The 12,667-nt window shown below is 45.5% G+C and overlaps 3 protein-coding genes across 3 annotated transcripts; 2 read left to right on the top strand and 1 right to left on the bottom strand.

Annotated features, from left to right (window-relative positions):
• Window positions 1-201: 201 nt before the first annotated feature.
• On the bottom strand, window positions 202-1,597 carry PAAG_00216 (hypothetical protein; the record flags this gene model as incomplete). Its single annotated transcript, XM_002797631.1, has 6 exons — window positions 202-311; window positions 383-592; window positions 718-757; window positions 810-1,001; window positions 1,248-1,280; window positions 1,424-1,597. The coding sequence occupies 6 exons, from the start codon at window positions 1,595-1,597 to the stop codon at window positions 202-204; spliced, it is 759 nt and encodes a 252-aa protein (XP_002797677.1).
• A 279-nt stretch (window positions 1,598-1,876) lies between these two features.
• On the top strand, window positions 1,877-7,719 carry PAAG_00215 (chitin synthase; the record flags this gene model as incomplete). Its single annotated transcript, XM_002797630.1, has 4 exons — window positions 1,877-1,989; window positions 2,071-2,259; window positions 2,346-7,594; window positions 7,688-7,719. The coding sequence occupies 4 exons, from the start codon at window positions 1,877-1,879 to the stop codon at window positions 7,717-7,719; spliced, it is 5,583 nt and encodes a 1,860-aa protein (XP_002797676.1).
• Window positions 7,720-10,987: 3,268 nt separating this feature from the next.
• Window positions 10,988-11,958, top strand: PAAG_00214 (hypothetical protein; the record flags this gene model as incomplete). Its single annotated transcript, XM_015843944.1, has 3 exons — window positions 10,988-11,083; window positions 11,131-11,428; window positions 11,558-11,958. The coding sequence occupies 3 exons, from the start codon at window positions 10,988-10,990 to the stop codon at window positions 11,956-11,958; spliced, it is 795 nt and encodes a 264-aa protein (XP_015700279.1).
• Between the last annotated feature and the right edge of the window lie 709 nt (window positions 11,959-12,667).

The raw sequence follows: 12,667 nt of genomic DNA, 5'->3' as shown, positions 1-12,667 counted from the left end.
ACAGGGCAGTTGCAAGCAAGATCCACCGCCAACTAATAATTATCACCGTTCTACCGTCTCATCTCTTGACGTTGGTAAGACACACGAAGCGCTCTGCCGGATATGTAAATGTATGTATGTATATATGGTAAAATGAGAGAGCGTCTGCTATCATCATCAATTTCTCTCATCCACATCTCCAATACAGGGTTCCTTCGGCTTCTACAGGTTCTTTTTCGCCGTTTTGCCAGCTTCGAAGCCCTTTCGGGCTGTGGAAGGACCGAAAGAACCCGTGGGCCCCTGGACCCTCCCTCTCATGGTCCCGGAAAATGCTATTATTACTAGGAATCAGTCTGGGCGGTGTCGGGGGAACATGTGGTAAAAGTCTCAGTTAGAGCCCCACCATGGAATGGTTTCGGCGAAGTGGCAAGGGGAGTCGTAGTTAATCGGCTGCGCCATGACACACCACGCCCCGCCCCCATTGGGCCAGCATCATCATCATCATCATCATCATCATCATCATCATCGTCGTCGTCGTCGTCGTCGTTGCCGCTCGCACGCCCAGTAACCACTTGTACGCATGCTTTAAAAAACAGTTGGTATGTTGTGTATGCTGTGTTTCAAGAGCTGGCAACAATGATCAGCAATAATACTTCCCGGACCCAAAAGAATGAAAAAAGAACTTCAATGGAAATAAATCCCAGTATGTTGTAGATAATTGCCCCTGTAGGTACTCACCTTCCCCCCCAACCCCCGGGACCTGGAATTGCTTCTTTACCTATGTCCCCTGGTAAAGAAGTATCATCTATCGTTTGTCACCGAGACGTTACTGGTTTTCCCTGCTGAAGATTGGTGCCGCCCACAAGTATCCCGGCTAGACGGGCCCAAAAATAGACTGGGGCTGCCACTTGTCTCGGATCACGAACAACCCATCCCTCATCATCCTTGGCCCTGCTGTTAGAGGAAAATCTTGCCTTGGCGGATGACTCCAGGCTGTTCTTTGGCCTGGCGAAGAGGGTGTTCTACTGCGAGTCAGAACCTATCCTGGTTATCATTAAGGCTGTGGTTGTTTACAGTGTATATATATATTACTTGATGATTCTTTTTTCCCCGTGCACCGAAAAGGGCTGTTGAGGAACCTGGGGCTGTTCTGTATGTAACGTGACAAGGGCATTGCGTATATATATACATACATACATACATACATACATACATACATACGATACAGTATAGATTACTCCACAATACAGGGTTAGTTTACAACTTACCCTTTCGGGCGGTGTCTTGTTTCTGCCCTGTCCCTGGTCTTCCGCGTCCCCAGTCAACCATTCACTCACTTGGTTCCTCGATCCGATTTCGTTTCGTTTCGTTCGTTCTCTCACTTTCTTTATTTTGTTTTTGTTTTTTTTTAATTATTTTATTCCAGACTCTCATCTGAGCATACTGGGGCAGCCTCGGTATCACTCGTTTTCTTTATTATTGAATATTGTCTTGCATTTTTGGGCTCTTGCCTTCCTTCTCCTGGAAGCCCATCCATCCGCTCTACGTCCGTATCGAAACAGTCCCTCGCTCGGGAGAATTCTCGTTTCTCGGTCTTCGTCGTGCTTCCTCTGTCCATTCTTTACCAAGCTGACAAGAGCATCTTAATCTTTGCTTAATTTCTCGAGAAACCCGTTCATTGAGCTGTTGCCGGGTTTCCCAGTTGGCGGATCCTCTCGTGTTGTCTTAAACAACAACCTTCAAATGTCTGAATACGGCTCGAATAATTAAGAGAGAAATTGTACCTCTTTTCTAGCCTGGACAGTCACTCGTATACAGTCGTTATTGCTGCCGGGTTAGACGTCTTTCGTTCCAAGTCCGACGACGGCCTTCGCGCCTGATATTCGGTCTTTTCGCCATGACCCTCAATTCGTTGACGGGGACTATCCCCTCCCATGCACAGTCCTCGCTGCCTTCGCTTCCTGCCTACCTTCAATCGGACACCCACCTCACGGCTCATCTGGCTAGCAGGTAAAAAATTACTTCTATATATATTCCTCAACTTTTGATTCTCGTGACAATTTTTAACACTTTTTTTTGCCGCAATTTTAGATTCTATGTGTCTTTACCTACAGCGCGGCTATCTTCTCAAGGGCTGATATGCCTCAACACCTACACATCTTCAACCAGAGGACCAGATGGGCAAAAAGAAGGGAGTGCGATGGGGGAAGCAGATGATTTGGCGAGACGTGCTTGGGCTCGTTTGGGTGGAAGAGGTGAAAATCAGGCCATCATCTTCCTGTGAGTCCTTACTTGTTGCAATCACACTGCAAGCATCCTTGAAACACCACCCCACTCCAGAAATGCTAATTTTACATAAACTTCAGGGGAGAATCGGGTTCTGGAAAGACAACCGTTCGCTCCCATCTTCTTTCTTCCTTCCTCTCCTTATCATCGACTCCACTCTCAGCTAAACTCTCACTTGCTGCATTTGTTTTCGATACTTTGACAACCACGAAATCTATCACCACTCCGATTGCTTCAAAAGCTGGCTTGTTCTTCGAGCTTCAATATGATGCTTCGTCGACCATCAATCCAACGTTGATCGGCGGTAAAATTTTGGACTATCGGCTGGAAAGAAGCCGCATTGCATCAGTTCCCACAGGTGAACGTAGTTTCCATGTGCTCTACTACCTCCTCGCCGGAACTACTGCTGCTGAGAAAGCACATCTGGGATTGGACCACTCGATTGATATCCGCTCCGGCGGATCTGGCAACCGGTCATCTGGCACAATCTCCCATAAGAGATGGCGGTATCTTGGACATCCAACGCAGCTGAAGGTCGGGATCAATGACGCTGAAGGTTTCCAACAATTCAAAAATGCTCTTCGCAAATTACAGTTCCCTCGAAGTGAAATTGCGGAGATCTGCCAGATTCTTGCTTGTATCCTACACATTGGGCAGCTGGAGTTTACTACCGGTCAAGCCACTCTGACAAGCGCGGAGGAAAGTGGTGGATATTCACACGAGGGTGGTGAGATTGTTACCATAGTGAAGAACAAGGACGTTTTGGGAAACGTGGCGGCATTCCTTGGATTGAGTGTGGCTGAGCTCGAGACAAGCCTAGGCTACAAGACGAAAACTATCCATCGTGAACGTGTCACTGTCATGCTGGACCCCAAAGGCGCGCGGGATAACGCTGATGACCTTGCTCGAACTCTCTATGCTCTTCTGGTTGCCTATGTGATGGAGAACATCAATCAGCGTATATGTGCTGCAGAAGATTCAGTTGCCAATACCGTCTCCATCATTGATTTCCCGGGCTTTGCCCAATCAGCTGTCACCGGGTCAACTTTGGATCAACTATTGAATAATGCCGCTACAGAGTCACTTTACAACTACTGTCTGCAGAGCTTTTTCGACCGCAAAGCAGAATTGCTTGAAACTGAAGAGGTCAGCGTCCCTGCAACTAGCTATTTTGACAACTCAGATGCCGTCAAATGTCTCCTGAAACAGGGCAATGGGCTTCTGGCAATCCTGGATGATCAAACAAGACGGGGACGGACGGATACCCAACTGCTCGAAGCCTTGAGGAAGAGATTTGAAAACAAAAATCCAGCAATTTCTGTCGGGAGTGCCACGGCTACCCTTCCTGGCAGTAATTTCGCTTCGAAGAATCTGGCTGCCACTTTCACAGTTCGGCATTTTGCAGGAGAAGTTGATTATCCTATCCAAGGCCTGGTTGAGGAAAATGGTGACATGGTTTCTGGCGATTTAATGAACCTCATCAATTCTACCTGGAGTTCTTTCGTGCGGGAACTATTTGGCCAGGAAGCTCTCCAAACCGTGCGCCATCCTCAGGAAAAATCGGCCATCATGCAAGCCCAGGTTATGTCAAAGCCACTTAGAATGCCAAGTATGGCAAGACGCAAAATAGATGGACCTGCCCGAGTTAAAGCACTCGCGGCTCAGGAGGAAAATGATGATGACGATATTTCTGGTAGTGGTGGTTCTGCTTCTGGATCTAAAAGGCAGAAGAAAGGAAGCCCCGCATATGGTCCTAATCAGGGTGCTGCTGCCCAATTCCTCGCATCTTTGAACATCATCAACAAATCCCTGACCGCAACCAACGTGAATCCCTACTTCGTGTTCTGCCTGAAGCCCAACGATCGTCGAATTGCAAATCAATTCGATAGTAAATGCGTTCGAACCCAAGTGCAAACACTTGGTATTGCAGAAATCAGTCAACGGCTTCGTAATACAGATTTTACCGTGTTTCTTCCCTTTAGTGAATTCATTGGATTGTCAGATACGGAATCGGTCATTGTTGGGAGCGATAAGGAAAAATGTCAGTTGGTGGTTGATGAGAGGAGGTGGCCTGCAAATGAAGCTCGGGTTGGAAGCACTGGAGTATTCTTGAGTGAGAGATGCTGGGCAGATATTGCAGGGGTCGGCGAACGAGTTGTCCCTAGCTACAGCGGAGATGGAATGGATGACGGAGATGGAATGCTTGGAGTTGGCACGAAAATGCCATATGGAGACTCGAAAGTTCGTCTCCTTAATTCCCCCGACCTGTCTCCTGGGGCCTTTATATATGGAGACGAAACCAAGCAGGGTTTCTATAGCGCTCGTGAAATCGACTCTCGTTCCGATGCGGGGGCATCCGCCTTCAACTCCGGCGACATGTTCAAGAACTTGGAGACTCGAGAGCAAATGGCTGAGAAGGGAAACGAGAGGAAAATGGAAGAAGTCGACGATGTTGTCGTTTCTGGCAGCCGCAAACGGTGGTTAGCCGTCGTTTATATACTTACTTTCTACATTCCTGATTTTATCATTAGATTCATAGGACGGATGAAGCGGAAAGATGTCCGAGTTGCGTGGCGAGAAAAATTTGCGATTAACCTCATCATTTGGTTCAGCTGTGGGCTCGCCGTCTTTTTCATTGTCGTCTTCCCCCGAATACTTTGCCCGAAACAACACGTCTTTTCACCTAGTGAACTTTCCTCCCACGACGGAAAGGGTAACAATCAAGCCTATATAGCCATTCGGGGCGAGGTGTTCGATCTGGGCGCTTACATACCCTCCCACTATCCGAAAATTGTTCCTCGGGAAGCGTTGAGGAAGTATGCAGGCATGGATGCTACGAAGCTTTTCCCTGTGCAAGTTAGCGAACTTTGCAAAGGCGTTGATGGTAGCATTGATCCTTCCGTCCTCCTTGACTTTACATCTCCCAATAGAACCGGCTCTGTGACTGTTTCGCGAGACAATGACCCGAACGCTCAATACCATGATTTCCGAGCTTTCACCAATGATTCCCGACCACGTTGGTATTCTGATAAAATGAATATGTTGAGGATGAACTACAGGAAAGGATATGTCGGGTACTCTCCAAGATACCTGAAGACCCTCGCTGATAAAGATCAATCCCTTGCGGTCCTTGACGGGTATGTGTATGATTTGACAAATTATATCATCGGAGGCCGTCGACTTAAGGCACCACCTGGTGAGGATCTACCCGAGAATGTCAACGTCAACTTCATGGATCCCTTGGTTGTCGACTTATTTCAACAGAGACCTGGACAGGATATCTCAGAGTTATTCAGACGGCTTCCTCTGGGAGATAATGAAAGCACCATGAGAGCCTGCTTGACCAATTTGTTTCAGGTTGGCAAGCTTGACACTCGAAGCTCGATTCAGTGTCAATTCTCTCAGTATTTTGTTCTCGCCGTATCAATTCTCTTGGTCACAATCATCGGCTTCAAGTTCTTTGCCGCATTGCAATTCGGAAGAAAAAATCTACCGGAAAATCTTGATAAATTCATCATATGTCAAGTGCCGGCGTACACTGAAGATGAAGAGTCTCTGCGTCGAGCTATAGACTCAATGGCTCGAATGAGATATGATGATAAGCGCAAACTCCTGGTTGTTATTTGCGATGGTATGATTATTGGTCAAGGGAATGATCGGCCCACTCCCCGGATTGTCCTGGACATCCTTGGAGTTTCTGATACTGTTGACCCGGAACCTTTGAGCTTTGAAAGTTTGGGAGAAGGTATGAAGCAGCACAATATGGGTAAAGTATACTCTGGATTATATGAAGTCCAAGGCCATATCGTGCCTTTCTTGGTCGTTGTCAAGGTGGGCAAACCTTCGGAGGTCTCTCGTCCTGGAAACCGTGGAAAGCGAGATTCGCAAATGCTTCTCATGCGTTTCTTAAACCGGGTTCATTACAATCTTCCCATGAGCCCACTTGAACTGGAAATACATCATCAGATCCGTAACATCATTGGAGTCAATCCCACATTCTACGAGTTCATACTACAAGTAGACGCAGATACCGTAGTCGCCCAGGACGCTGCAACTCGAATGGTCGCAGCCTTCCTACACGATACGCGCATTATCGGTCTTTGCGGAGAAACAGGTCTCACCAATGCCAAGTCCTCCATGATAACGATGATTCAGGTTTACGAATACTACATATCTCATAATTTGACCAAAGCGTTCGAGAGTCTCTTCGGGTCCGTGACGTGTTTGCCTGGTTGCTTTACTATGTACCGTATTCGGTCAGTTGACACTGGAAAACCCCTATTCGTTAGCCGAGAGGTCGTGGAAGCTTATTCTGAGATCCGCGTCGACACCCTCCACATGAAAAATCTGCTCCACTTGGGTGAAGATCGTTATCTCACTACACTCCTTTTGAAGCACCACCCGAAGTACAAGACGAAATACATTTTTAATGCCCATGCCTGGACCATCGCACCTGACAGTTGGGCAGTCTTCATGTCTCAGCGCCGAAGATGGATTAACTCTACTGTACACAATCTTATCGAGCTTATCCCTCTCCAGCAACTATGTGGTTTCTGCTGCTTTAGCATGAGATTCGTCGTTTTCGTTGATCTTTTAAGTACCGTTATCCAGCCAGTGACAGTTGCATATGTCGTATACCTCATCGTTCTCATCGCCGTCAACCCATCCCTCATCCCGATAACCGCATTTATTTTGCTTGGAGCAATCTATGGTCTACAGGCCGTTATTTTCATCCTTAGACGCAAATGGGAAATGGTTGGCTGGATGATCATTTATATCCTCGCTATGCCAGTCTTCTCAATGGGCCTCCCTCTCTATTCCTTTTGGCACATGGACGATTTCTCATGGGGTAACACCCGTATCGTCACAGGAGAGAAGGGTCGCAAGATTGTTATCTCGGACGAGGGCAAATTTGATCCTGCATCGATCCCAAAGAAGAAGTGGGAAGAGTACCAAGTTGAGCTCTGGGAAGCACAAACCCAACAAGACGATCGCTCCGAAGTCTCCGGCGTGTCCTATGGCACCCGATCCTATCACCCAGCCGCATCTGAATACGGTTTCCCGGCCTCACGGCCTGCTTCTCAAATCGAACTTAACCGGTTTGTCACCTCACGCATGTCCTTGGCTCCTTCTGACACGTTGGGCAATGGCCCTGAGATGGAGATGGTGGATCTCATGGGCCTCCCGAGTGATGACTCCCTACTTGCGGAGATCCGTGATATTTTACGTACGGCGGATTTAATGACTGTTACGAAGAAGAGTATCAAGGCTGAGCTGGAGCGGAGGTTTAATATTAATCTCGATGCCAAGAGGCAGTATATCAACTCTGGTAAGTTCTTCTATCATTCACCTTCCTAAATATGAAATTGTTATGTGTTCTACTACATTTCTCTGTCTCTAACCATCTTCGAATTTTCAATAGCAACCGAAGCCGTCCTTTCCGGACAACTGTGAAAAATTACATCTCTAATCCATCATTCACGGGAGTTTTCTTCACTTTTTGCTCTTTTAACATACTGCCTAATCAGATTATGATGTGTCTTCTATGATTTATTTTTCACTACATTTTGAGCGAGTTTCTTGAATTGGTATACTCTTGTTTTTTTATTCTGTCTATTTTCTAGAGGTTGGAATGTTATTTTTGTTTTCTCCATCATCTATCACAACTAAACACAGCAATAGGTATATGAAGCTTAGCGCTTAATTCTGTATTCAATTTCTTTGTTTTCAGTTTCAAGTTAATTTTGAATTTTTTTTTTTTTTAATTTTTTTCCAGTGAAAAAGTGAGGTATGAGATCGATTTTGATTTACTCCTCTCGTTGCTTTCCTGCCGCAATTCTTGTTTGTTCTTTGAAACGATTGAAAAATGAAAAGAGCTTCTTCTGTTTTCTTATTTGTTTTATTAGTCATTTACCTGCAGAATTTGTCATTTCTTAAGTTTTTCTTCTCATTTTTGTTCTAGGATTGCTATGGCCGCTTTGCTTCCTCTGATAGTCGGATATATTTAGCTATTGATAGATTTATTACATTACTGAAAACCGTCTATACCTGCTGTAGAATTATCTATGGTGTGTGGTTGCCATTTTCCAAGCGAACCGGCCACATCTTATGCGAAAGAACTCCTGGTTTAAAAGGTGTTCAGCCTTCTGAAAGACTTTACAGAGCCCACTCACAAGGAGGCCAGGTTGACCCGTAGGATCGGATATCGGTTGCTAATGATGTTGACAGATTATTGTTTGCACCTCAAAGCACCGTTTCCTAGTATAGGAAAATTTCAACTTCTATGTTGGATATAGTAAAATGCAGAGAGTACGGGCCATTGAGCCGATTAGATAACTAGATCGTCAGACCCTTGAATTAGATCTATCCTGCTGCTAGTATACGGCGGAGATGAGTCCGTCTCCCAAATTTCCACCCCCAAAAGGGGTGCAAGGGTGCAGCATAGCCCATAGATTGTTCAAATGCACCTGTATCCCATATACTTCTAGCACACACCTGGACGACGAAGGACAGCTCCATAGATCATTATTAGTCTGTGTCGTTTTTCGGATAAGAGAAAATGCAAGGTAAAAGCCAAATGAAGAAGAGCAGGAGCTTACCAAACCGACTTCTACCCAAAGATTATTAATATGCCTCAAATAGTTACTATAAGACAGCTGCAGCAGGAATCTGAGAACAAGTCTTCATGGCTTTTTGAATCTTTATTTTCCCAAGGGTAAATATCTCATATGCCGCTGAAGCGGAGCCGTATCATGTAGCTAATGGATCAAATCGAAAACATTCCACAAAAAGAAAGAAAGAACTGTATCGTAAGATGGCCTGCTTCGGGAAGTCCATGAGTAATTCGGACCTGAAAGTGAGGGGATGCGGTCCCTTAGAAAAGGCGCACCCGTAACGGTGCCCTGGGTAGTAGATGGACGTTTGAATAAGTTATAACTAGATTAGCGCGTAAGTTCTGAGTAAGCGCTTGCACAGGGAATTTTTTATTGGTTGTAAGATCGCGGCTATTCGTTTAAGCTTAAAACCTTATTTGAATGTTAGAATCTGCCAACTGAATTAGGAAGGCAGAGGGTAGATCTTGTTAATTGAGATTATTTTAGCTGAGAAGTGCTCAGCGACCCGTCGGCACTATTTCAAGTCCTGGACTTTCAGAGGAAGGGTTCTCTTCGTGATGCACTTCTGAATTGTTTCAAATCCATTACACTGTTATCCTTTGTTCGAAGAATGTTTTCAAAAGCCTTGGGCAGTTTGAGGGCAACGCGATCGAAACTTTCCCCATCAAATCTCAGTTAGGCATCACTGCCTCGAATCAAAGACTTGTTGAATAATACAGTGTGGGAAGCCAATAATTGAATGCTGTGCAATAATGGAGAAATGGTAACTCCGATTTTTATCCTTGAATAATCATCGTCTCTTAGACCAGTCTCAGGGACATCAGGAATTTGATGTGATAGTTACGCTCTCTTGAGAACACTTTGAACAAATCGGGTTGACTTTAATTCAAGCCCAGTTTCAGTCCAGTGAATTCATGCTGTCCCGTCAGCTAAAGTGCACAAGTTGAACTGCTCTTGAAAATGTTATATTACAGCGAATAGGACAATCCGCGTGTTTCATCGAGTCAATCGCCCAATTAGCCAAAAATTTACTGAGCATTTTACTCCCTAAGGAAGCCTCTCAACAACAAAGTTGTTACGAATAAAATACTAGCACAGAAAGAAATTGCTACCTGCGTCTCTGGTTAGTCGCTCCAGCACCGTGCATCATCGTTTGCCGGTAGATTGCAGGGATTGTGCATATGTCTGGGAGTGGATATATACATATACCGCAGCCTCCACAAATTCCATATCTGCTTCTTGGACGTAGTTAGGATCCATAAACTTCGCCACGTGCGACAGGAATGCAATTCCCCGCTACGTTCTTTTGGTTGACAGCGGGTGGCTTAAAATATTGTCCAATCATCTGGAGGCCTCCAGAAAAACATCCGTAACCGACGCTTTATGTCCGCCTCAAGAGGCCATCTTTGCTCCAAACAATTCATTGTTATAATGAGCATGCTATGGAAGATACAGACCTTCCTCGTCCAGATTACCGAGGAGGTTCGTCTCAAATTGACTTGATTTATATTCATTTTCATTTATATAGTGCTGAAATGAGATCGCAGGGACGGAGGAGCAGGGCCTTCAACAAGAGGAAATTCGACGTCCGATTTAGGCGAATACAAGCTGATGTGGATCTTCTCCCAACGTCTAGTATGCTTCACGCAGTGACACGAAAGGCCGTTTTTTTTGTTATTGCTCCGAGGAATTGCGCCCATCCATGGATCCATGTGCTTTAGTGCTTTCAATGGCAATGCATGGAGGCAACCGCCAGGAGGGGGGAAAGCGGAGGGAGGGAGAACGGAATGGAGAAATGTGGAGGTCCATTATTTGCTCCACATGTTGTCATCCGTGAATGCAAGAAGGGATCGGACTGTTCAGCTTGGTGCTTCCTGCAGCAGTCGTGATATCGGCTTGATGACATGCTTCTAACCTGTCAGTTGAACTGATGGGCTATGTGAAGAACGCCAACTCGTTTTCCCTGTGATTGACGTTGACAAACCGCCTTCCCATCTGTCTACATTTCCTTTTCGTAAGTAAATTTGCCTATGATATGTTATCAGTTGCCATTAACGATCGGGGATTACATTGCTTTATTTTATCCACTGCATCAAACTGACTTTTCAATGCCTCCACAGTCCCCGAAAAACAGACTTACGGTGCGAGAGAAAGTGCTTCACCGTTTATACGGTCTTATCCTCCTTAAGGATACGCTAAGGGTGGTTAGAGGCGATTGTCTAAAGGGAGAAATACTATCTGATGAATCTAGCCTTCGCGACACGAAACTGCGACGCGGATCCCTGATATTTCTTCTAGCGACGAAGATACTAGAAAGAAAATGAATACTACAGCGGAGGCGATGCTGGATGAGATGATTCAGGAGATGAAAACAGATTTCAAGAATGATTTGACAAGGGCTGGCCCCATGTATATACATGCAGATTCGTCGGCAGATATGACATCGACGCTCGCAGACGTCGGCGCCGTGGCTCGCGTTGGTATGCAGGCCTTCGAGATCGCAAGCTACCTGGGTTCATTATCTCTAAGCGATCCTGTCTATGCTATAGGTGAGTTCGATCCGAATGCATGAAAGGGATAATCGACAACCAAACCGAACTCAGAGCAGAACAGAACGCCATTAAAATCAAAATTACCTCATTTTTAACACCTTCCAACAAATAAACTGGAAAGCGCAGAACCTCCCCCGACAACGAACCCGTACCAAAATTTGCATCCGCTTCAGCAGCAGGCACCCCAATTCCAGTTCCAGTTCCAGCTCCAATCCCAATCCCACGACAACATCGCTATTAGCCCTTCTACGCCGATGCCGATGCCATGCCGATGCCCGATCTCCATTCCCATCCCCAACCCAATTCACCACGCCACTCCCCCGGCGCCCCTCTATTCACATTTCCCTTCTAACCCCCTTCCTTTACCCCACAGTAGCAGTGGCAACAACACTGCGACAGCATTTCAAGAGAGCAACACCATCCACAAAAGTAATGGCCAACAGCAACAGGCCTCAGGGTCGCACTTGAACTCTCCCGCACAAAGGGGAAGAGACGCAAGTGGCGAGGGACCACCGAGCCAGCAGTAAACCTGGTTTCTCCAACGTCATTGAAGCGGACGGTTGGTATGATGGTGGCGATTCCACTTACGAACCTCACAACCATTTCAGGCATGTTTTTAATTCAAGGGACTAGGTTATGGATATGTATGGTATGCATGGAGTACGATTATTATTATTATTATTATTATTATTATTTTGCGCTGAGGACTTGGGACCTCTCTGCCTCGTTTTCCCCCTTTTTAGTGAATGCCAGCTAAGTTTGTAAACGAAACTACTTATAAATGTATTTAATGACAAGTTTTCGACCTTCAAAAGGCTATGTAGCTGCCTCACTGCTCACCCAAAGTCTCACATCAGAGATCTCGAGAAAGGATTTCAGAAGAAATCTTAAAAAACTCTTTCCACACTGCTGAATTCACAACCGGAATGCGTCGCGTGAATGGCCCTACGCCATCTGTCAATCTCAGCATGAAGGAAACCCGAGGGTATTTAGAGATTTACATCAGTCGGACAAACTCGGGAAACGTTTTCAAAAATAAACGAAAATAAATTTTACATATTCAAATAATATATATATTTTAAATTATTTTTTAAGCGATACTTTTCAACTCGGTATTTTTCCCCCTGCCCTTGGTGAATCCCTGGGAATTGTATGGAGGGAGTGACGGCCTTTAAATAAGCAGAGAGCAAAAGAAGCAGTTTTAATTTTAAAAGGGAGCAAATATTAAAAAAAAAA

This window comes from Paracoccidioides lutzii, assembly GCF_000150705.2.
Source record: "Paracoccidioides lutzii Pb01 unplaced genomic scaffold supercont2.1, whole genome shotgun sequence".
NCBI classification, from domain to species: domain Eukaryota; kingdom Fungi; phylum Ascomycota; class Eurotiomycetes; order Onygenales; family Ajellomycetaceae; genus Paracoccidioides; species Paracoccidioides lutzii.
Note: the sequence above shows the minus strand (reverse complement) of the source record. Positions and strands in the feature narration are given on the sequence as shown.